The following is a 22801-nucleotide window of genomic DNA, read 5'->3' as shown; positions in this document are numbered from 1 at the left end:
TTGTATTTAACCGTCCATTGGAAACTATAGCTCAATTGACTAGCAATCAATCAATATGAAAAGTATAGTAATGCAGTGCTATGACTAATCCACTATTGAAGTTGGACTGGATTTTTCAATATCTCCAAAGTATGTAACATTTCTCTTTCGATTAATAATATCGAAAACGAAACATCACAAGGATAGATGAAGAACCATTATTAACCTCTTTTAAAAAATGTGTATGACGATCTGAAAAGATTCTAGAAATTGGAGCGAGCAATACAACTCTTCCTAAATGAGACGTAGTATTGCTTGATTCATCTCCCTTTCTTTGCGCTACACTCTTGTTTGCAGGGGCGGACGCAAATATAATTATCGATAGGAGCTGAGATTCTAAATTTTATTTTGATGTATATTTTTTATAATTTAGATAATATGTAGAGGCTTTTACATTATAACTTACACTAAACTTGACTAAATTTTTTTAAGAAAATAATAGAAAAAAAGTAAAAAAAAAATATTTCATCGAGGGCTTAAGCCCCTCACCCTTCTTCACTTTGTGTCCGCCCATGCTTGTTTGTCGTTGTCTTGCTCCCATTTTCAGCGATTGCAGTGTTTTTTGTTGTCCGTTTTCCTAGTGTTTTCCTTTGTTTTAGGCACATTTTATTGTGTAGGTAGTCTTGGTTGTACTGTAGTTTTGTTTATTGTCGTGTGTTTTGTTTAAGTGTCATTGGGTTGTATTTGTTTTAGTGTTTGGTCCATGTACTCGAGGCTCACCACAATTAATGATTTTGAGCGTTGCTTCCTTTCAAGAAGTGGTAATAATATTTGCAGAATAACGTTTTCTCGTGCTTTCAAACATGCTTAGCTAGGTAGAATTACGAAAAACCCTTACTATGTCTCAATTTTGCTAGTTGAACTATGTCTCATTAACATACCATAGGCAAATTCATTGCTCGTTGTATTGAAGGAAAAAAAACAGAGGGGTAACATAGAAAAAACAGAGGATTTATATATACTCACATTCATAAAAATTGAAGTATACAAAGTATTTGATTTTATTCCTAAGTTAAATATGTATCAAATCCCACACTATGTGTGAAAGAATGAAGTGAAGAAACCGCTGAGCTTCCATTTTCTATCTACACCAAAGCTACAAACAGTTTCCTCTTAAAACCCCTCACACTATAATAAATACTGAAATCCCTAAAACCCTTTTTCAAAAAAAAAAAGGCGCCAAAATCAGCCGGCGGCGAAACTCCGGGGATGTATCCCTAACAATCCCTCAGGCGTCTCTCCTCCGCCGCCGATCTCCGATCACGCCTGTCCGGCGAGCTCCTCCGCCCCGACGAACGTGCCGTGGAAGCCGTATGGAACTCTCGAGGGGAGCTGCACCGTCGCTTCGAGCTCCATCGTCGCGGCGTTGACGATTTGGAGCTCCGATTTCCACGCCGCCTCGTCGTGCGCGAAGGCGAGGATGTATCCGTCGTCCTCCGCCGCGGTCGGATCTCGAGGTAGGAAGAGCGGCTCGCCGCCGTATTTGTTCTCGCCGTAGAGGAATTTTTTGGTTTCTCCGGTGACGAGGTCGACCTTCGCGAAGCCGGAGACCTTCGGCCACGGCTCTGCGATGGCGAGGTACGCGTAATTCGTTTTCCGGCCGAGTTTGTTCCGATTGACCATTCCGGCCTCCAGATTGACCTGATCGTCGCCGGAGAGGATCGGGCGGCGCGTCGATTTTCCTGTTTTTAAATTGAGGCGGATCTCGGAGAGGACGCTCTTCAATCCTTCGTCGCATTCGTTGAAGATCGAATCCGGCGGAGTCATACACGATCCGATCACGACGATCTCCTCCGTCTCCGGTTCCTCCCACGCGTTCCAGAGATGGAAGCAGAAGCAATCAGGCACCTCGATCCACTTCATTCTAGAAGCTTCCTCAGCATACTTGCTCAACACGCCGAATCTCGCCGTTTTGCTTTTGTCGTACACCACCGGAGATCCGCCGCGGAACATCTCCGATAGCTTGAACACCACCTGCTGATCTGGAATTACAACGAAATTCTCCGTGATCGCGAAATCGTGCATCATCGTTGGATCGGAAACCGGAATTTCAACATCCTTGGATTTTTCCCCGTTTTTGGAGAATCGGAAGTATTTCAGATAGGGCTTTTTGATCACGTCGTAGCTGAGGGCGAAGAGCTCGCCGGAAACTGGATCGATTTTCGGATGAGCGATCATCGTCGATTCCGATTCCAATTGTCCGTCAAAATCGTAACGCTCGACGGTTTCCAGATCGCCATTTCCGGTGATTCTAACGTGGTAAGGGAGATCGTCCTCCGACATCGCGAGGAGGCGGTTGTTGAAGTAGACGACGCCGGCGTTGGCGGTGCCGCATCCGCGGCGGTGATCGACGAGGTCGAACAATCCGCGCGCGTAGAAGAGGATGAGCCTCGCCACGCCGGAGTGGCCGTGGAGCTCGCCGATGGCCTTCGGGAAAATCGACCTCCCGAGGGCGCGCTCTTGCGTGAGCCTCTCTGTTTCGGTGAACCGGCACGCGTAGCTCACGTGCCCTCCCTCGCCGAATTCAACAGCGTGGATCATCCCGTCGCCGTCGAAGAAGTGGTGGCCGGCCTCCGGCGCGAAGAGCGGATTCGCGCCGTTGCGGACGTAGACGCCTTTGATAGACTCCGGTATTTTTCCGGCCACCGGGAGGCGGTGGCGCACCGGCTGCTCCGGCACCGGAGCGAAATTTCCGGCGATTTGGACGCCGGGGTCGGCCGTTTTCGGGAGCGGCTGCTGGAGCTCGTGGTGCTTCAGCGCCTTCTCCACCACGTCGAGGGCCGCCGCGGCAGCCGTCTGGATTAAATTCCATTGTGGCTTTGGTTGGGAATCGGTTTTCTTCACTATCTGCGGCGGCGGCGGCGCGGTGGCGGAGTGGTGAGGGAAGCGGAGGGTGGGGGTTTGGAGGGAGCATTTGGTGGTGTTGAAATTGTTGTTATGATTAGTTCTAATCCAAGAATTTGAGCATGGAGCTGAGGCAGCCATGGATATCTATTTTGATGAGTTTTTGTGTGTGAGAGTAGTGTGTGTTGTTGTTGTTGAGTTTGGGAGGGAGTGTGGAGGAGAGAGAAGAGGGAGATTGTGGTGTGATGAGAGAGGGGGGAGGGGGGAAGGTATATATAGATGGTGAAATGTGGGGAGGGAGGTCCACGTGTTGGATACAAAGGAAAAGAGATGCATGATAATAAGGCGAGGGTGGTGACTGGTGGGAGTGGGAGCAAGGTCATGCTATGTCTTCATCAAACTTCCACACCACCATGTTGCTTCACTATAAAGGAATTGTATGAGGAATAGTTTTGTTACAATTCTTCTTCCTAAAACAAGAAAAGTTATAGTACTACACTACTACTAACTTGTGTAATCCATCCACGGTCAATAGTGTACAATTTGTTTGTTGGGATGTCTTAGTACCAGTCCTAGTTCTAGTACTAGTTCATTATTGTGTAGTGGGATGTTCTAGTGATGTGACAGTGCAGTGGCTAGTCCTAGCGACGTGGTAAGAGGTGTTTTTGGCTAGTCCAGTGTTAGTCCGATCTATTGTGGATGCTCTTAGTACTTCCTACATCCGTTCCATATTAGTGAATGCGTTCCTTTTCGACACGTGAATTAAGAAAAATTGCGTTCAGTGAGTTAAGTAAAGAAAGAATAAAGTAGAAAATGAAAAAAAAATAGAGAGATGAAGAGAGTAAAGTAAGTGAGAAGAAATGTGCTGACTTTTATCAAAAGGAAAAATGACTTCACTACAATGGAACGTACCAAAATGACAAAATGACTCTACTACTATGGAACGGATGGAGTATTCAATATCATGAGTTTTAATGTAAAATTATTAAAATAATGGAGAGATATAGAGGCAAAAGAGTTGGAATATTCATATTAGAAATTGGAGCCCATTTTATTAGAACGAGAAACTTACTAAATACTGTAGTAGGGGTGCGTTAAAATGACAACACCTCTTAAAATAATATCATACCACCATTCCTAGCCAATTATTTGTATACATGGACGAATAATAACTTGTCATGTGGCAATAAAGAAATGCTCAAGTGTAAAAATCTCGGCCAACAATATACAACACTGTATACAACAATTTTTTCTCGGCCAACAATATCCAACACGCTATACAACAATCTATAGATTGTTGTGTAGCGTTTATAATATTGCTGGATATGTGGTGTCACGAAGTCACTTTAAGAGGTGTTGTCATTTTAACACAAACCTACTGTAGTATATATAAATGGACTAAATTTTGTGAATGGGCTAAAAAAGAATGAGTGTTATGTGACTATTGATTGTGGACGGAAAGAGAATTTTTAACAAAAGATAAATTGTTAAAAAATCATGAAGTTTGATCAATTTATTTTGTTAAAATTATGTCCGTGAAATTATACATGGACGTCACCCCATTGAGTTAAATGATGTTGTTGATTAATAAAACCAACTCTATCAAGACAAAAATATATATAGAAAAGATAAATAAATAAAACATGATAATTAACTAATATAAATAAAATGTTTTTATTTATATAGTTTTAAAATTAATGTGTTATCACGTGGCTCTGTCCTCTTACCTCAACCTACTAAGGGAAAAAATGATAGTAATATGTAAATCACACAAGAAAGATAACCACCTACAACTATAGATAATTTACTTGCAAAATCTGGAAGTAAGAGTAAAATCTATTTTTAATTAGTGGTCTAATGAAAATATTCCTGTGCTTGACGTGTTGACGTATATATTATTAATATTTTAGTATGTAACATGCACGATTTGGTTATGCAGTGCATGATCCACGATAATTTTGTGGCAAAAAATTAAGCATCGTGATAGCGACATATAATTAGTTATGGGTTTTAATTGGAAAGCAAAGACTATGTTAGTTAGCTCTAGTTATCAATTAGACCAATAGCTTTCTTATGTTCATGCTTTATTCTTTTATTTATTTATTTATTTTAAATTAAAAGCAGTTGCATGTACTAGAAGATTCAAGGTGTTCGATTCGAGGGGCATCAAATAATTACAACGATTTAAAGCTTCACAGTCCGAGTAGGTTGAAGTATGAATGAAGCAACTACATAAGTCATGAAAACACAAAAATATATCCGTAATTGGAGCAGTCAAACTGAACAAGATCAAAATTTAATTTGAATTTCTTGATGTAACCAATTTAGTGCATCAATCTTTGGATTTTCTCAAATATTTCTGGTTATTAAGTTCGGTTCGGATTTACTTACAAAAATTTCCGATTTTCATAATTAGGTTTCTGATTTTTTTTTCATTTAAATTTATCTTCTTGTAAAATTTGAATTTTAGAATAAATCAAATATGAAATCCAAAACATTGACCCCAAACCAATACTAGTTCCCTTGAGCTAAAGTAACATGATGCCAAAAAATCAAGGCCCTAAATTGACAATGAATTCCACGTTACTAGTAAGTTAAAATTATTAAATTATGTTTATATAGTAAAGCTATATGAAAAGGATTTTTGGCAATGGGAGGAGGTTAGGTAGGTCCGAGTTGTGAGTGGTGAAAACGCCGCGTTGAATCCTCTAAAACTGGAGAGGAATAGTACACGTGGCACTAAACCGAAATCTATGTCGCATCAACACTGTGTGTTTTTCCCCACCCAACCGCCACTTACTGTTTGCCTTTTATACTATGACCGGTTCAACACAAAATGACGCGAGTTTCAATGTTAACGTGTAATTGGTAAAGGACGAGAGAGGACGAGAAAAAAGTGGGCAAAATATGATTGAAAAAGAGAAACGTTGAGAAAAAGTTCTATATTTTAGTGTATATAAATGACAACCATATTTAAATAACAACATGACACCAATGAGGACCCTTAGATTTATGAGCAGATTTAATTTTAGCCTGTCATGTGGCAGGCTTGCTTGCTTATGTATCGTAGATTGCTTGATAATCTCTAATTACGTATCGCAGTTGCTTGGAACCATATGCCGAGTTGATTGCGTATGTATCACAGATTGTTTGCCTAAATTGTCATTTTAATTATGGTGTCACCATAGTGCTCTGATTTCGTATCGCAGATTGCTTGGAACCATATGCCGAGTTGTTTGTCTATGTATCGCAGATTGCATGCTACGTTACTGTCAAGTTGTCACTTTAAGACTTGTGTCACCCTAACACACCCCTATTTATACATGTATATATTGTATTAATCAATTCATGATTGGAAATAGTAGAAGTTGTGAAGTATAGCCAAAAGCACAAATTCATGATCGTAATTATTTTGATACTAAGTTCATCACCTATTGGTTTATTCTTTATCGTTGTTTATTTTGTAGTAATCATTTGTATAGATATAGAATATGGTAGAGTATTATTTTTTGAATACTAATAGTACCAATAAATTAGCTTCATGTCTAGTTAATTCCCACATAATACTTTTATTTTAGCCACAACATATTTATGAAATTTTATAATAACACTTTACTATTTTGTCAAACATGCAACTATTTGTATTTATCTACTACACATCATTTTAATTTAAAAACTATTGTGGTGTATCATATGAAGTGAAAAACTAATTATTTATTTGACAGTTAGTTAATGTACACGTTAAGAACGATCCAGATTTTTCAAAAGAATTTAGGTACGGATTTCCTTGACAGACTAACTTTAGTTAGTAAGAATTTATTTTAATAACTAATCACAAAGATCCTAAATTAACAACCATATCTTCACTAATATAATATATTTTCCAACGAGATTAATTTTTATAATAGTATTGAGTTTGTATCAATAGTAGTGTTTTTCTTCATGTCATTGATGACTGCAATAAACAGAAAAAAGGGCTAATATGATAATCGTTAATTGGTAGGTTATCAAAAATAATTTAAAGTATTTAGTTGGAAAATAAAGGGTTGATTTTGATAGAGATATGATCTTTGTGACACCTGCCTCCCATCTTACCTTTCATAAATATAAGAAATTAAAACTACTAGATAGCTACGTGTTGTTTTGGGCAAGGATTATGTCATGGGGTCAAAACTCCATTATGTTTATTTTTTAATTTTCTAAATTTATTTAATTTGAATAATTTGCGTGGGAGGAAGTTTGAGGTGGACTACTAATTCAAACATAAAACTATATACTGATTTGTTGGTGATTTCAATCAAATTTTGTTTATAATTGGTCCTTGCATGATCGTCGTGGTTGGTGATTATTTAGACGAAAATTTATTGTTAGACTCAAGGTTGGTGTCCAAATTTTCTTTTTTCCAAAATAATTGATCGATAATTTGAGTACTTAACTTATTTTGAGATAATATATAAAGTTTTAATAATACTATAAAGATTTTTTATCTTTATATACAAAATTATAAACAGAAGTACATAAATATTAAAAATCACAAGCTTAGTGTTCTCACTCACTCCTAAACACAAATCTATAAATTTAAAAAAAAATTAAGAATAAAAAAAAAGAGTCTGCAAAAAGGACTGACATCTGTCTATCGCTGACACACATCTATCAAATCAAGCTAAACGGACAAATACACCTCCTCAAGGGTTGAAGGAAAAATAGTAAAAATCAGGACTGAATTTGAGGCAATGAGGTTTATGGAACTTTTTGACTGAAAATGTGATTTTGTAAATATCGAGTACTAGTTTTCTGGATACTAGTTTTGTAATTCAATCTATACTCTAATATTCTACTCCATACAAGAATTTTTTAGATAAAAGGAAAAGTTTAAGCTCCTAAAGAAGAGCATAAATCTACAACAAATAACAAAAGCAAATCAAGATATATAGTAATGGATCTTCTTCATGAGAATAAATGTCTACTAAAATCTTGTTTTGAACAAGAAAAATATGTGTAGTTTGGATGATGATTAAGGATAATGATCACCATCAGTTTGTTTTAAAATGGATAATTCTTGATCGCTTATCACAATCATCATGAGATAAGATAATTAAAAAAATATTTTTATAAGGGCTTTCACATTGATGTGTAATAATTAATCCACACAGAGATTACTATATTTAATTTTGAAATCAATTAATTTAACTTCTTAATTCGGATTAGTTAATTAGTTAGTAGAGACAAAAATTCATATGCTGGAATATTAAAGAGACTTTGAACTAATTTCATATACATTTTGATCATTAATTTTTTTCTAAGACACTAATCTTACATGCATGTATGTATTGTTTTATAATCATGAGAATAAACACAAAATAGATCACCTACAACTGCAGAAGACTAGTAGAAAATAAATTAATTGATTAAATTGTACAAGTAGTAGTATATAAAAATTATAATTGAAAATCCTTCAAGATTTCTTGGAGTTGATTGTCGATTAGAAGCCCCACTTGAACCTTAAAGACCCATTCCACGCTGTCCATGTTACATATTGCACATGACTAATCATTGCTAATTTAAATTATTTCTCAAAAAGTGATCAAAATTTTGATTCTATATAGCCAAACCCATTTCTTAATTACAACTTGACAAAAAATTGTTGTGCTTATCATATAACAATGATCTTCTTTGTGTTTATTGGTTTAGATTCCCATATCTTTTGAGACTTTCTGAATCTGTCAGTTGTTAATTGTTTGTTCTGATCAATTCTTGCTAAAGTGATTAATTAAATATTGTCATGTGGTTTGATCAATGAAATCTCATCAAGTCTTGGAATATTGGATGTTTCCAACTTGAGCAATATGATATGTATCTACGTAAGAATATTTTGAATAATACTAACACACACCACAAGTGGAAGACTGATTCACAATTAATGAGAATAATTGTAATCACTATTAGTAATTAAATATTTTTAATTATTCAGTAAGATATTTTTATCAAACATATTGAAAGTTGGGGACACAAAGAAGGATTAACTTTAGCAATGATTTTTTTCATAATTTTGGTTTATCATTATCTTTCAATATAATTCTTTCAACCGTTTTATTGGGGCCATTTTCATATATAGAGTTATTAATGCCTTGAAAACATTGAGAAACAATGATTTTTTTTTTTAAATTTTTAATTTGTGATTGTTATAATAATATCTTAAATAATGATTAACTCTAACTCCTTAAGTAGATGGTCACACTATGCATAGAAAGATGCATTTTTCTTACTATGTGTGTATTTTTGTTTTTTATAAAAAAGAAATATTCAGAATAAAAATTGGTGAAATTAATAATTAAAAAACAATAAAATCACCGTCTAAACAAAATAAGCGTTTTATGACATTATCCATCCATCTCATTTTATAAAGAAAAATGATTTCATTACAATTCAAAATCAAAATAAGCGTTTTATGAAATTATCCATGATTTCATTACAATTCAAAATCAATAGAGAAATTCTAAACAACAATCACAAATAATGAGCATCCCAACACACTAAGAAGAAGAAATTGCCATATGCGAAACAATCTCTGAACTTTTGTACTCTCTCCGTCCATAATTAAATATCTCATATTTGACCAACACGAGTTTTAAAAAATTGTTTGACTTTATAAAGTAAAGTGGGTAAAAATAGTTAGTAGAATGTGAGACCTACTTTTATATATTTGTTTTATAATAAAATGTGAGTGAAATGTAAAGTCCACTAACCAAATATAATAAAGTGAAATGAGTAATTTATTATCGGATATATGAAAAAGAAAAAATGAGACATTTAATGGCAGACAAGTGGAGTATTTAAGATGATGGCCTACCTTTGTTTCTACAATTAAAAAATCCATACTTATAACTACCAAATCCCAATTTCTTTCTACAATTAAAAAATCCATACTTATAACTACCAAATCCCAATTTCTTTCAAAACGATAAAGCCCATTATAATATGACAATCTACAAGCAAATTAGTTATTACAATATCTAAAAGTAAGATTGGAAGTTAGGTGAAGCTTTGGCATGACAAATTGACGGCGATGGATACTGCAAGAATATTTTCCTCTCTTGTTTGATGGGTAGTTGGCATTAATTAGTTCTTAATTACTAAATTAATGAAGTATCTAATTATTAATTAATGTACAAATAAGTTCCCTCTCATCCCATTTATTATTGGCCACGAGCAATCTAGAAACCTTCACAGGTGTTCAATATAATAAAATTCATAATCTTGAACTTAATTTTTTATTTGGGATGGTATGTATTGTTAGGTCGATCGATCATGTCAAAAGATGGCATTCATCTTCAAATTACAATCTTTCTTGGATTTAATTAATAATAAAAGAACTAAAGTGACAAGTCACTTGTTTAATTAGCAATATTTTTCTTCTTCTAAACTCTAAAGTATTATCTATGTACACATTTTTCTACCAATAGAAAAATGCTCCAACCAAAGATTGCTGAGCTAGTGCAATATGAGATTGAGAGCACTTTAGCCGAAATACTAACTCTTCTATCCATAAAAAAATAGTTGGACGATACAGTTTTAGTAAAAAATTAGTAAAATAATAAAAAATAAGAGAAGAAGTGGATAAAATACGAAAAGAAAGAAAAAAAAATAAGGAGAGAAAGTTTCTATTTTTAAAATGAAAAGTAATGACCAAATATTTCTATGTATTTTTTGGATCTTGCCGGCCTCTAATGTTACCCAAAACTTTAATACTAGCATTTCAGTGGAAAAAGGAAATTTGTGCTCCATCCTCCATGTAAAAAAAATAGAAAGAATTTAAACTTTCACATGTTAGTGACCTTTTCAATTAGATTAATGAAATCGAATCTTGCAATTTTGATAAATATGATTCTTTTCGGGCTAGAATATGAATTATAAAAATATACTCCTAGTAGTTAGTACATGGGCCCTTTTTCGGATCTCATAAAAGCCCGATTTATGCTACTTTACAGTATCTAAAGCCAGTGTAAAAAACCTGGTGGGCCTAACAGAGCCCATATTTGCACCTATTTTATGCTATAATCACGCACTAAAAAACTTGAGCCCATTGAGATATATATAGATACAACATCATTAATTTCGAATTGGTTTATAGATAAAATTTTAAATAATTGCGCATTAGCTATAGAAACAAAATTTTACATATAGTATCGAAGAACATTGATAAAATGCAAACTCTAAACATTATACAAACTTTAAATTATAATTTGGACCGTTAGAAAATATCAGCAGATGGCAAAACAACATCAACAGAAAATATCAACATAATTGTGTTGATATTTTAATTTTCTGACGATCCAAATTATAGTTTGCATTTTGTACAATATATAAAATTTGCATTTGATTACATCCCTAGTATCGAAAACCATAAACCCTACCTCAAACTTAATAGATATATATAAGGCATAGCATATAGTGGTCCCAATAAGCAATAAGATGTTTCGATTATTATTACATCTATCAATTTAAATGGGTTGATTCGTAGTATAGCCGCGTGGGCTCTTGCAACTGGGCAAAAACATACAGTGAAATGAACACAAAAGAATTAGCTTTGCACTTCCTCTTTGAAAGAAAAAGAACAATGGCAGTATTTGATTACTTATAATCAACTTCTTCTAAGATTAAATTGATCAGAGACTATTCAAAATTATTTTTTCCATAAGAAAAGACCAAGACCCATATATCAATACTATTCCTACATGATACTATTGTTTTAGGATTAAGGATTAGTAAAGCTCAATTTTACTCATAAGCCGAATACCATCTATAAGTAGTATAGTTTGGCCTCATCATTAATAGCCTTACTTAAAGTGGAATGTCCCTGTAAAATTAGTCATTTTAAATGGGACGGACAGAATGAAAGAATAATATAAGTAATGTCAAAATTGACGGTAGTTTGAGAAAATAATAAAACTAAAACATGAAGCAAAGTTAAAATAAGAAAATCATAATTTAATAGTGAGAATAACAAAACTCGAAACATGGATAGAATAAAACAATAAATAAATAAATAAAAGAAAATCTTCAAAAGTTTAATAAAAGTCACCTAACAAATCTGCAACTATTTTTTTTTGCCATCTCCAACTCGTGGAATAAAAATCTAGTAAGTGGAAATTAACTATTTCAAACTTTTCTATTTTTATATACAACCACCCAAACTTCTCTAATATTTCTAGCATATATTTTTATATTTTTAAATACAACTATTTGCAAACTGCTAACTACCCAAAAAGGAAACGGCGTAAAAATCAAATAATTCAGACACACCCACCTTATCTCGCTACCGTCACATCACAGTCAATCACTAACCGTTCCGATCTCCCACTTAAAAAAATAATCAACGGCGTTAAATGACAGTCACGTGATAAAACATAACAGCACGGTGAGGTTATCATCCCCGGCAAATCCATGGTACGTGGACGCTTTCTTTCTCTCTCCCTCTCTAAAAAGAAGTTTGAAACAATAAACCATTAAAGAAAAGCTTAAGATGCTGTTGCTGCGTTTAGCTAATAAAGTAGATATGCTGCTAACATTTGACCACATTCATCCCCTCACTTCTCAAGCGCCGGAGCTCATTCCGATCGATTCAGAGGCGGATTGCAGGCTCGGTGAGTGTGCTGCTTTGATTATCCCTTTTTTACTTCGTTTTTACTGAATTTGGATCGGTTGCGTTGCTTGGATCTGAAACATGTTCATTGATCTCGGATTACTGAAATTAAGAGTGTGATTCGTGTATTGGTTGATGAGAATCGGAGATTGGCTGTGGAAAATGGTGCAAATTTAAATTGGGGGTAAAATTGAAAATGCGGATTTTGAATTGGGGATGATCGAATGTGTGGAGAGGGTTTGGATGAGTTTCTGTTCCTTTCCAGCGTTTGAAAGATGGAATTTTGATTTAGTTTAGTTGATTTATTGGGTGTGATTGAGCTGTAATTTCACCTAATTAAGTTACTTGTTTAAGCCAACTGAAAGTAAGTAGAGAGATGTGATCATAAGTTTGTTAGCTGGATTAAACCATTTTATCGGCAACGGTTATATCTGTTCGTACTTCGTTTCCAGCGTTTTCGTGTTTAGCTTTCAGCAAAAGATGAAGATATTGATTTAGTTGATTGATTAGATGAAGATGAAGTTACTTGTTAAATGTGGCAATGGAAACTAAAAGTAGGTAGAGAGACGTGATTGTGAGTTCGTTAGCTGGATTAATCAGTATTCGTTTCATAGTATAGCACTGATTTTAGACTTCATTGAGCTTATATCCTTTTATGCATTCCGTTTGCTGTTTTAGTTGCATTGAGAGAGGACTGAAAAGATTCCAGTAACTTCGAAAAATGGATTGTAACTGCTTCGACTCACCATGGCCACCGGATGACCTGTTGATGAAGTATCAGTATATATCGGATTTCTTCATTGCGTTGGCGTATTTCTCGATCCCTTTGGAGCTGATATACTTTGTCAAGAAATCTGCTGTTTTTCCTTATAGATGGGTGCTTGTGCAGTTTGGGGCTTTTATTGTTCTTTGTGGAGCGACGCATCTGATAAATTTATGGACGTTTAACATGCATACGAGGACCGTGGCACTTGTGATGACTATTGCCAAGATGTTGACGGCTGCTGTGTCGTGCGCAACAGCCCTTATGCTAGTGCATATCATCCCGGATCTGTTGAGTGTCAAAACGAGGGAGCTGATTTTGAAGAATAAGGCGGCGGAGCTGGATAGAGAGATGGGATTGATTCGTACGCAGGAAGAGACCGGTAGGCATGTTCGGATGCTGACTCATGAAATCAGAAGCACTCTTGATAGGCACACGATACTGAAGACTACGCTTGTTGAGCTCGGGAGGATGTTGGGTTTGGAAGAGTGTGCTTTGTGGATGCCGACGCGGACAGGGCTGGAGCTCCACCTTTCGTACACGCTCCGCCACCAGAATCCGGTTGGTTTGACCGTGCCAATACAGCTGCCTGTGATCAATCAAGTTTTCAATACTAGTCGTGCTGTGAAAATCTCTCCGAACTCCCCCGTTGCCCGGCTTCGGCCTGCTGGGCAGTACATGCCAGGGGATGTGGTTGCTGTGCGCGTTCCGCTCCTTCATCTGTCCAATTTCCAGATCCACGATTGGCCGGAACTGTCTACTAAAAGATACGCGTTGATGGTTTTGATGCTCCCTTCGGACAGCGCTAGGCAGTGGCACGCACATGAGTTGGAGCTCGTTGAAGTGGTGGCGGACCAGGTTTGGTTTGCTTCGTCTCTTCCTTTTAATATCGTAGGCTTATGATCATTTGATGAATGATGTCTCTCCGTGTATCAGGTCGCTGTTGCTCTATCCCACGCTGCAATTTTGGAAGAGTCGATGAGGGCAAGGGATCTTCTTATGGAACAGAACGTTGCCCTGGATCTGGCGAGAAGAGAAGCAGAGACTGCTGTGCGCGCTCGCAACGATTTCCTGGCTGTCATGAACCACGAAATGAGAACTCCTATTCATGCGATAATTGCTCTTTCATCCTTATTACTTGAAACTGAGCTCTCGCCTGAGCAACGTCTAATGGTTGAAACGATCCTTAAGAGCAGTAACCTCTTGGCTACCCTTATCAACGACGTATTGGATCTCTCGAGGCTTGAAGATGGTAGCCTTCAACTTGAGATAGGAATCTTCAACCTTCATTCACTTTTCCGAGAGGTAAGACCACTCACCATTTCGTGATGGTATAGAAAAATGTTCAACTCGTCATGGTAACTGTTTCGTGTTGCAGGTCCTTAATTTGATAAAACCTATTGCTTCCGTGAAAAATCTACATGTTACGTTGAATTTGTCCCCTGATTTGATTGAACATGCCGTTGGTGATGAAAAACGGCTTATGCAAGTTCTTCTGAATGTCGTTGGGAACGCTGTAAAGTTCACAAAAGAGGGAGGCATCTCAGTATCTGCTTTCGTTGCAAAGTCCGACTCTCTAAGAGATCCTCGAGCCCCGGACTTTTTCCCTGTACCTAGTGACAACCACTTCTATTTGCGCGTAGAGGTTTGTTTCCGATGGAAGTACTTAATTCTATTTATTATCCGAGTGTTTAACAACCGTTTGTTCCTATTTTTCAGGTAAAAGATACCGGTGCAGGAATCAACCCGCAAGATGTCCCTAAGCTATTCACGAAATTCGTGCAGAGCCAACCGCTTAGTACCAAAAATTCCGGCGGCAGTGGAATTGGCCTAGCCATTTGTAAGAGGTGATAACTTATATCGTAATCCTTCCACAACAATATTCGATTTTTACCTAACTCATTGAACTCAATCGTATTCGCTGTTTGAAATTGGTTTGTTGTGTGATCAGGTTTGTGAATCTCATGGAAGGGCACATTCGGGTGGAGAGTGAAGGTCTTGGAAGAGGTTCCACTGCGATCTTCATCGTTAAACTCGGAGTTCCTGGTCGCCTAAATGAGTCCAAGCTTCCGTTGTTGCACAAAGGCCCTGGGAATCAAGCGAAGCAAAACTTCTCCGGGGTTAAAGTTGTTGTGATGGATGATAATAGGTTAGTTTCGTTTTTGCATTTTTGTCGATTTTTTGGTTCTAGCACCAATATCGTCTCTTTCTATTAGTTATCTATGGCACTCAAAGTGACATATTCTAAAAAGGAAACACTACTGTCTCTACTTTATTCTCTCTCCACTTAACATGCTGAACAACACTGCATAAAATCTCGTACCGAACAAGAAAAGTGTTACTTTGAGTGGGACGGAGGGGTATCTTTTTGTATCGCCAATTTGATGTACATTTAATGCGTTTTTTCAGCTTATAGCATGGATACTGTCTTGAAACTCGATAACGGTAGAAAGGGGAAGTGCTGACGTATGGCGAAACGTGAAATGTGTCGTGTGCCAATTGCAGCCTCTCGATGGTTGCAGCGGATTGATAGTCACACAAGCTTTCGAAGGAGTTTTGAAGATGAGGATTGAGCTGCTTGTTGATGATGCAAAGGTAGATGAGTCAGTTTGATTTTGTACAGTTCTGTGTAATCTTATTTTCTTGATACTATGTTAGAATTTGATGGTTTGAGGAGTTTTAGCTATTGAGAAAATCAGGCCTGCATTTATTTATATCAAGTGATTAGATTATGATTGTTTTGGCAAGTTTGAAATTTCAGACTTGAGAGATCATTTTAGTGAGATATATTATAGTACATTGCTATTTGGCTTTTATTTTTTGAACTACAATTTAGTGCCCATGTTACTGTGTGCATATGAGTATATGACTGTAATTCATTCATTATCATTGTTACTTTCATTTATAATAACAATCACTTTTTATATATTACAATGTTATTTGTTAATTGAATCATAGATTGAGTCATGGGATGTGTTTTGGATCAAATTCGGGGCATGTTCGGGGCTGACTTGGGCTCGCAGGTGCTTGGACCGAGTTTGCTCTGGGTCGACCCTGCCCGATAGACCCATGAGGGTGTGCACGTAGGAGTGTTTATCATCATTTTATAAGCTTAATTATAGTTGCTTTTAGCTCAATTAATTAATAAATTAGAATATTGCATTATAAGGTTTTAGTTTCTCTTCATTGTTTCATCCATGTATAAAATGATATCTTTGGTGATACTGAAATTGTTTTTTTTTTAATTATATTAAAAAAATCTAAAGAAAAAAGAAATGAAAAGAAAAATTAAATATTTGAAATAATGCCGTTACATGTATCACCAGAAATTGATCAAAATTTTGCAACATGTATATGACTATTATCTATCTTTAAACTTGGATACTACTATTAGTATTCTGTCATTTGTAGTTTTAACCAATTTTCTATCTTGACTGTGGAATACTTTAGACTATCTTAATTCTTTGACCTTAAAAAATAAATTTTGCAGACATCCTACCAAATTTCTAAGTCAAAAGTTGGACTTTCTTGGAGTATAATACACGGCGGTAAACATCTTTGAGCAATCACTAAATTAAATAAATAAAATGGTACAAATACTTGTTAAAAATAGTTTTAATTTATAAACTAGTCTAATTGGAATAGGACTTGGAAGTGTGTCCAAACGGAGTATAAAATTTTAATTTAGTCTCCTTGGAAGGGGTTTAAAGTTTATTATTATTATGAGGTAATTTCTTCTAAATAAAAGAGTCTAGATGAATTATGTTGTGTGTACTTGTTGACTATAACAAAATTAGAAATTTTCTATATTTACATTCATCACATATGTAAATTCATAACATAATAGAACAAATCCATCTACTAATTCGGATCTCAACCATCAAATGTAATTTAGGTTAGAGATAGTCTCATGTGATGACGTCGTCTAACAATCACTGCACCAAAATATTTAAGGGCAGTCAATTTTTTTGAGATAGTCTCTTGTGATGATAATTGATAATTATAATAAAAAGTCCATAAAGACTATGTAAGAGTGTTCGTACAATATAACTGTTTCAACGAGAATGTGTCGATAATTCTATGAAATTTTTGACAATAACAAATCTACGTCAGTGCCAAAACGTTATCGTGTGAGTACACATCGATTTGTATTTATTAGTACTTCGTAGTACTATTAATAGTAACGGATCTATGTCAGCGCAAAAACGTTATCGCGTGAGTACACGTCAATTTGTAGTTATTAGTACTCCGTAGTACTATTGATACCTATATTGTACACAATTACATATCTATGTGAGAATAATAAGTACAATTATATTTGAAATATTTTTTATGGTATCATATAATTATGAATCACTATATGTAAAATTGTGCACTCACGTCTTGGATTCATGTTATGCCTATCTTGTAAAATACATTTCCTTGGTGTTAAGTAGTCTACTTGAAAGATAAACCAACCTTGAAATTGAGCATATGATAGAAGCAATATTTCTCCAAGCTAGTTGCGCATGTCTACATCTCAAAAGATCTTACCCTCTCATCATACTTCCATAGCCCATTATCCAATATCCATTTATCCATACTTTCAAATCTCCTGGCTCATTTATCCTCACTTTCACGACCTATTCACTAGTAGAAGGAACGAAACGAAAGTAATTCAACAAAGAATGAAAAGAGATGAGAACAATAGACAGAAGAGCCGGCACTCCCACTACTGCTAGATACACCACTGTCTATCGAGATATAATCAATGACGACATGACATGACATGACATCATCTAATATCCCCGCACCAAAATATACAAGGATGGTCGATAATTTTCAATATAGACATTCTCCTCGTACCAAAATAAATTTCTTTAGTGATAGTCTCGTATGACGATACTTGATAATATATTAATCGAAAGTCCATTAAGAGCCGACATTCGCACTACTGCTAGACACATGGGCGGAGCTACGCTGGGGCGTGGGGGCCTTTGGGCCCCCCAGCCATTCTACTTTTACTATATTATATGTATTTAGAAGCATTAATCGAATCACTTGGTAGTGCAGTTGACAAGTCCATTGGCTTCAGTTCTTAGTTGTGGAAGGTACTGACTTCGAATCTTAGCCACGCCTTTCCTTTTTAAATATTTAGTAAGCCATTTCTTGTCAAATAAATTACAATATTTACCTGATCATGAAATATTATTTTTATCTTATGCTATATTCTATTTTTTTGGTCAAATTATATTTTAGAGATGTGATATATTTATTCAATAACTCTATCTGTCAATTCATTTTTTAGAGACGTGTTTAGTTCATGACTTTTAAAGAGTATTTTGAAATGATGTTATTTGTTCAATAACTTGTAAATATTGTAATATAAATTTTAAAACTACTTTTTATATTAGCATTGTAATATAAGTAATAGTTTTATCAAAAAAATTTATATGTACACTTAAACAATTGGTTTACTTATGAAAAACTTAATTTTATTAGTAGGTAATTTTTTTTAAGGTCATCACAAAATTCTTATATCAATTATTTTCGATTTATTACATTTTCTTGATATGCATTTATTTCTTTTGCATTAAATATCTGAAAACATTCCTTTATTTTTAAGATCTTTTAATTCTAAATGATGAAAAAAAGGCAAAACATAAAAGGGTCTTCCTACGACTAACTTCGATGACAAAATAATCGAGAAATACCTATATTTATTAACAGTGAGCGCTAAAATTTTTCTTCTTCTTGGACCCCCCACAAAATTACTAGCTCCGCCATTGGCTAGACACACCATTGTCTCTGTCTATACTTAACGATTAACGACGACACCGACACGACGTCGACTGCTCCAATTATATATTTTTGTCACACCTCAAATTAAAAATTACTCGAATAAAAGTGGAGAGCACATGTATCATTTCATTACAACATCATTATAAGATGCTTGCAAGGAAATGAAATTTATCAATCCCAATAAAAAGGAGTCAGTTATGATTGATGAAAGCCATATCCTGTCACTCACAAAAACCAAATTCCCTTTTAATTTCATTCCACCGCTCTCTCTCTCTTCTCTCACAGTTAGCATGCACCGACTCTCTCTCTAACGAACAAGAATAACAAAAAAGAAAAAAGCCAAAGCAAAGGGCCACCTGTTGATTCATTCCATAAACCACCATTGCCACTTGTGATCAAGAATTTTGCCTCAGAAAAAAAAACCCTTTAAAAACATTGCACCTCTCTATCTCTCTCTCTCATCACATTCCTCCCATTGCCGCTCCATTCAATTGTGAGAGAATCTCTCTAGATAAGGGGGCTCTTTTTGATCGATCCCTACATTTTAATTGGGAAATAGTAATAAAGATTGGGTTTTTATGAGGAGAGAAGTGAAAAAGGAGTGATCTTTAATCCTTTCCTCACTGCCCCTTTTTGATTCTTCAATCTTTTCGGAAATGGAGTTAGCTGCTGTTGCTGTGGAGCCTTCTTCAGTGGAGGAATTTGGGAATTCTAATTCGGAGGGCTCGGATGGCGTGAACGATTCTGGTTTGAATCCGAATGTGGATTCGAAATCGGAGCTGGAGATGAAGGAGATTGTGGATATGTTGAAGAAGCTGGAGCTGAATCCCTTGGCGAAGGAGTTCTTTCCTTCGTCGTATCAGCAGATTCACAATGGTGGTTACAATTTGCATATGGATTTTGGGAATGGGGGTTTCGCTAATCACAGAAGGGTATATGAATTTGATTCTTTTTGATGGTTTATTTTGTTTTTTTGTCTTTGTTCATATTGATTTTGAGTGGAATTTTTGTTGTTGATGGAATTCAGTGATGTTGTTTCTTTAATTTCTGGAAAAAAGGGAAAAATCCCATTTTGAGGTGTGGATTGAGAGTGGTTGAATTTGTGATTGGCTTCTTGAATTCTTTGCCTTTAGTATTAATTTGGTGGCTGTTTCTCGTTCTTGAAGAAGTGTTTTGTGTTTTGATATCTTGTTGATGATCTTGTGTTGATAATTCTTATTTTTTTACCAGTAATTTGATGGTCTATTTCTTGATGTGGACTGTGATATTGGTTTCTTGTCTTTGTTCATGTTGATTTTGAGTGGAATTTTTGTAGTTGCTGGAATTCAGTTATGTTGTTTCTTTGATTTCTGAAAGAAAAGGAGAAATCCAAATTTTGGGCTGTGGAATGAGTGATTGAATTTGTGCTGAGATTCTTTGCTTTTAATGATTTGGTGGCCTTTTCTCATTCTTGAAGAAGTGTTTTATGTTCTAATATCTTGTATGTGGATGATTGTTTTGACCCCATTTTTTCCGGTAATTCTGTCAAGAAACACACTTGCGGTTATTGAGGGGAATTTGGCAATTGGTATGAAGTTCTAAAGATGTATTTTGAACCAATAGTCATCATTTTGTTGTTGATTCGAACCTCCTTTCCCGTTGGATATGTTTCTTGATCATGATTCACTGATAATTTTTAACCTCCTTTCCCGTTGGAATGTTTCTTGATCCCGATTTATGTAGAATTTAGTGATCGTATAGTTTCCTGATGTCTTAAGTAATCCAGACCATTTATCAGCTGTCACCGAATTGCTACTCGTACATGTAGTGTTTCCTGATGGTGTTTTGTTCTACTTTCTGTTGTCAGAGAAGAAATAACTACGACCAGGGTAAGAAGAGAATGAACGGCCGAGCTTTTAAAGCTCAAAGAGAAGAAAGTATTAGACGAACTGTTTACGTCGCAGACATTGATCACAATGTAAGTGAAGATCTACTAACTTATTCGTATTGCATCATTTTCGAAACTCTTGTTCATATGGTTTTCCTTCATTCAGATCTCCGAGGAGCAGCTTGCTGCGTTATTCAGCAGCTTTGGACAGGTACGTTTCTCAGCTCGTTTGTTCTTTAATATACCTATGGTGCTCGCTAAAGCATACAATGAATCTCCGTATTTTTATGCAACAAAGGCATTTTTAACTCAGTCTCTGTACAATAGAGAATGTCTGATATTTTTTACTTCTATCAAAGTCACCGCAACGCCATATACATGATTTACTATTTGGAACTTTTGCTTCGAAACTTGGATAAGTCCATTATTCGATCCATCAGGAACAAGTGTAGTTATACGGATCTTGATATCTCGTCTTATCTGCTTTACAGGTGGCCGATTGTCGAGTTTGCGGTGATCCACACTCCAATCTTCGCTTTGCTTTTGTAGAATTTTCTGATCAGTGTAAGCTTTCTTTTTTTATTTTCTTGTGGAGTAGCTTCATTCGCTTGTTTGATCTTGTAGACGTTATTTATCGCTCATGTGATTGATTCCAACAGATTCCGCTCGAGCTGCTCTGGTTCTCAATGGTACGGTTTTGGGTTTCTCTACTGTCAAGGTCTTGCCTTCTAAAACGGCCATTCTTCCCGTGAACCCGACTTTCCTTCCCCAGGTAAGAAGCATTTCTCATGCTGTTAACTCTCGACATCTCACTACCATTTTTCAACTGTTTTGTACTGAATTCAATCGATAACTAACTCTCTCGCACAAAATTTAACAGTCGGAAGATGAGCTTGAGATGTGTGCCCGAACAGTCTACTGCACTAACATTGATAAGAAGGTATACGTTCCACATTTCCTTCTCGACCGCCTCTTAGTTTCACTAATAATAGCACGTGGGGTTATGTCAATAGATGTCAAAAAGTGAAATCATGTTTCGTAAATTCACATGATACATGTTTTCCCGAGCAGGTTACTCAAATTGATGTCAAGAATTTCTTTGAAGCAAGATGTGGCGAGGTATGCATACGAGTTCCAAAACGAGCTGCGGTTTTACATATATTTTCACTTGATGCCGTCTATTTATCAGAAGATTCACTTAATTGTAGGTCTCCCGCTTAAGGCTCTTAGGCGACCAGATGCACTCTACGCGAATTGCTTTTGTCGAATTCAAAATGGTACGTTTTCCTTTCTATATCGACATGATTCAAATGGCCACATCCCATATCTTATTGTAACGTTAATTAGGCTTTGAGAATCGTGATCGTTTTAAAATTTGCAGGCCGAGAGTGCTCTACTGGCCCTCGACTGTTGTGGTGAGATGCTGGGTTCCCAGCGGATCAGGTATGCATACGTCATCTTTGTTCTAACTCGGGGTTTTGGAAAACTAGCAACTTTTTTTATATAGTAATTTTGACAACATTTTGCAGGATTAGTCCTTCGAAAACACCTGTGAGGCCACGTCTTCCTCGCCCCGGGATGGAATACGCACACTAACTCGAGCTTCCCGTTTCAGATGGAAACCCGAATGCTGGTGTTGCTGGGACACACAAGTTTTTTCATGCCAAATTTAGTTTCTTTGACAGTAGTTGTTATGTTTTTGAGATGGAACTGTGCATACTTAAAAGAATTTGCCTGTGTTTTATTTTATGTGCATTTGCAATTTCTCATTCCAAATATATTTCATAAATGGTGATCAAATCTGATACGAGTGCCAAACATAGTTCTCGTATTATTTCCTTATCCAAAAATAAATCATTTTATA

General features: G+C 35.9%; 3 protein-coding genes across 4 annotated transcripts; 2 read left to right on the top strand and 1 right to left on the bottom strand.

The window, feature by feature from the left end:
* Nucleotides 1–969: 969 nt before the first annotated feature.
* On the bottom strand, nucleotides 970–3117 carry LOC125214306 (9-cis-epoxycarotenoid dioxygenase NCED1, chloroplastic-like). Its single transcript, XM_048115307.1, has one exon. It carries the CDS (start codon nucleotides 3022–3024, stop codon nucleotides 1300–1302), a length of 1725 nt encoding a protein of 574 aa, XP_047971264.1. The 5' UTR covers nucleotides 3025–3117; the 3' UTR covers nucleotides 970–1299.
* A 9269-nt stretch (nucleotides 3118–12386) lies between these two features.
* LOC125221465 (ethylene receptor 1-like) lies at nucleotides 12387–16105 on the top strand. Of its 2 annotated transcripts, none has more exons than XM_048123588.1 (7): nucleotides 12387–12527; nucleotides 13205–14147; nucleotides 14226–14594; nucleotides 14668–14934; nucleotides 15009–15136; nucleotides 15241–15438; nucleotides 15699–16105. In XM_048123588.1, the coding sequence occupies exons 2-7, from the start codon at nucleotides 13248–13250 to the stop codon at nucleotides 15703–15705; spliced, it is 1869 nt and encodes a 622-aa protein (XP_047979545.1). In that variant the 5' UTR covers nucleotides 12387–12527; nucleotides 13205–13247; the 3' UTR covers nucleotides 15706–16105. The 2 variants fall into 2 exon arrangements, with proteins under 2 accessions (XP_047979545.1, XP_047979551.1); XM_048123594.1 differs by lacking the exon at nucleotides 12387–12527 and having other exon boundaries at nucleotides 13204–13336; nucleotides 13416–14147.
* Nucleotides 16106–19344: 3239 nt separating this feature from the next.
* On the top strand, nucleotides 19345–22686 carry LOC125201747 (polyadenylate-binding protein-interacting protein 9-like). Its single transcript, XM_048099986.1, has 10 exons — nucleotides 19345–20002; nucleotides 20917–21027; nucleotides 21104–21148; nucleotides 21429–21501; nucleotides 21597–21709; nucleotides 21818–21877; nucleotides 22009–22056; nucleotides 22146–22214; nucleotides 22319–22380; nucleotides 22467–22686. The coding sequence occupies exons 1-10, from the start codon at nucleotides 19727–19729 to the stop codon at nucleotides 22531–22533; spliced, it is 924 nt and encodes a 307-aa protein (XP_047955943.1). The 5' UTR covers nucleotides 19345–19726; the 3' UTR covers nucleotides 22534–22686.
* Nucleotides 22687–22801: the final 115 nt, after the last annotated feature.

This window comes from Salvia hispanica, chromosome 1 (assembly GCF_023119035.1).
Source record: "Salvia hispanica cultivar TCC Black 2014 chromosome 1, UniMelb_Shisp_WGS_1.0, whole genome shotgun sequence".
Taxonomy (NCBI): Eukaryota; Viridiplantae; Streptophyta; class Magnoliopsida; order Lamiales; family Lamiaceae; genus Salvia; species Salvia hispanica.
Note: the sequence above shows the minus strand (reverse complement) of the source record. Positions and strands in the feature narration are given on the sequence as shown.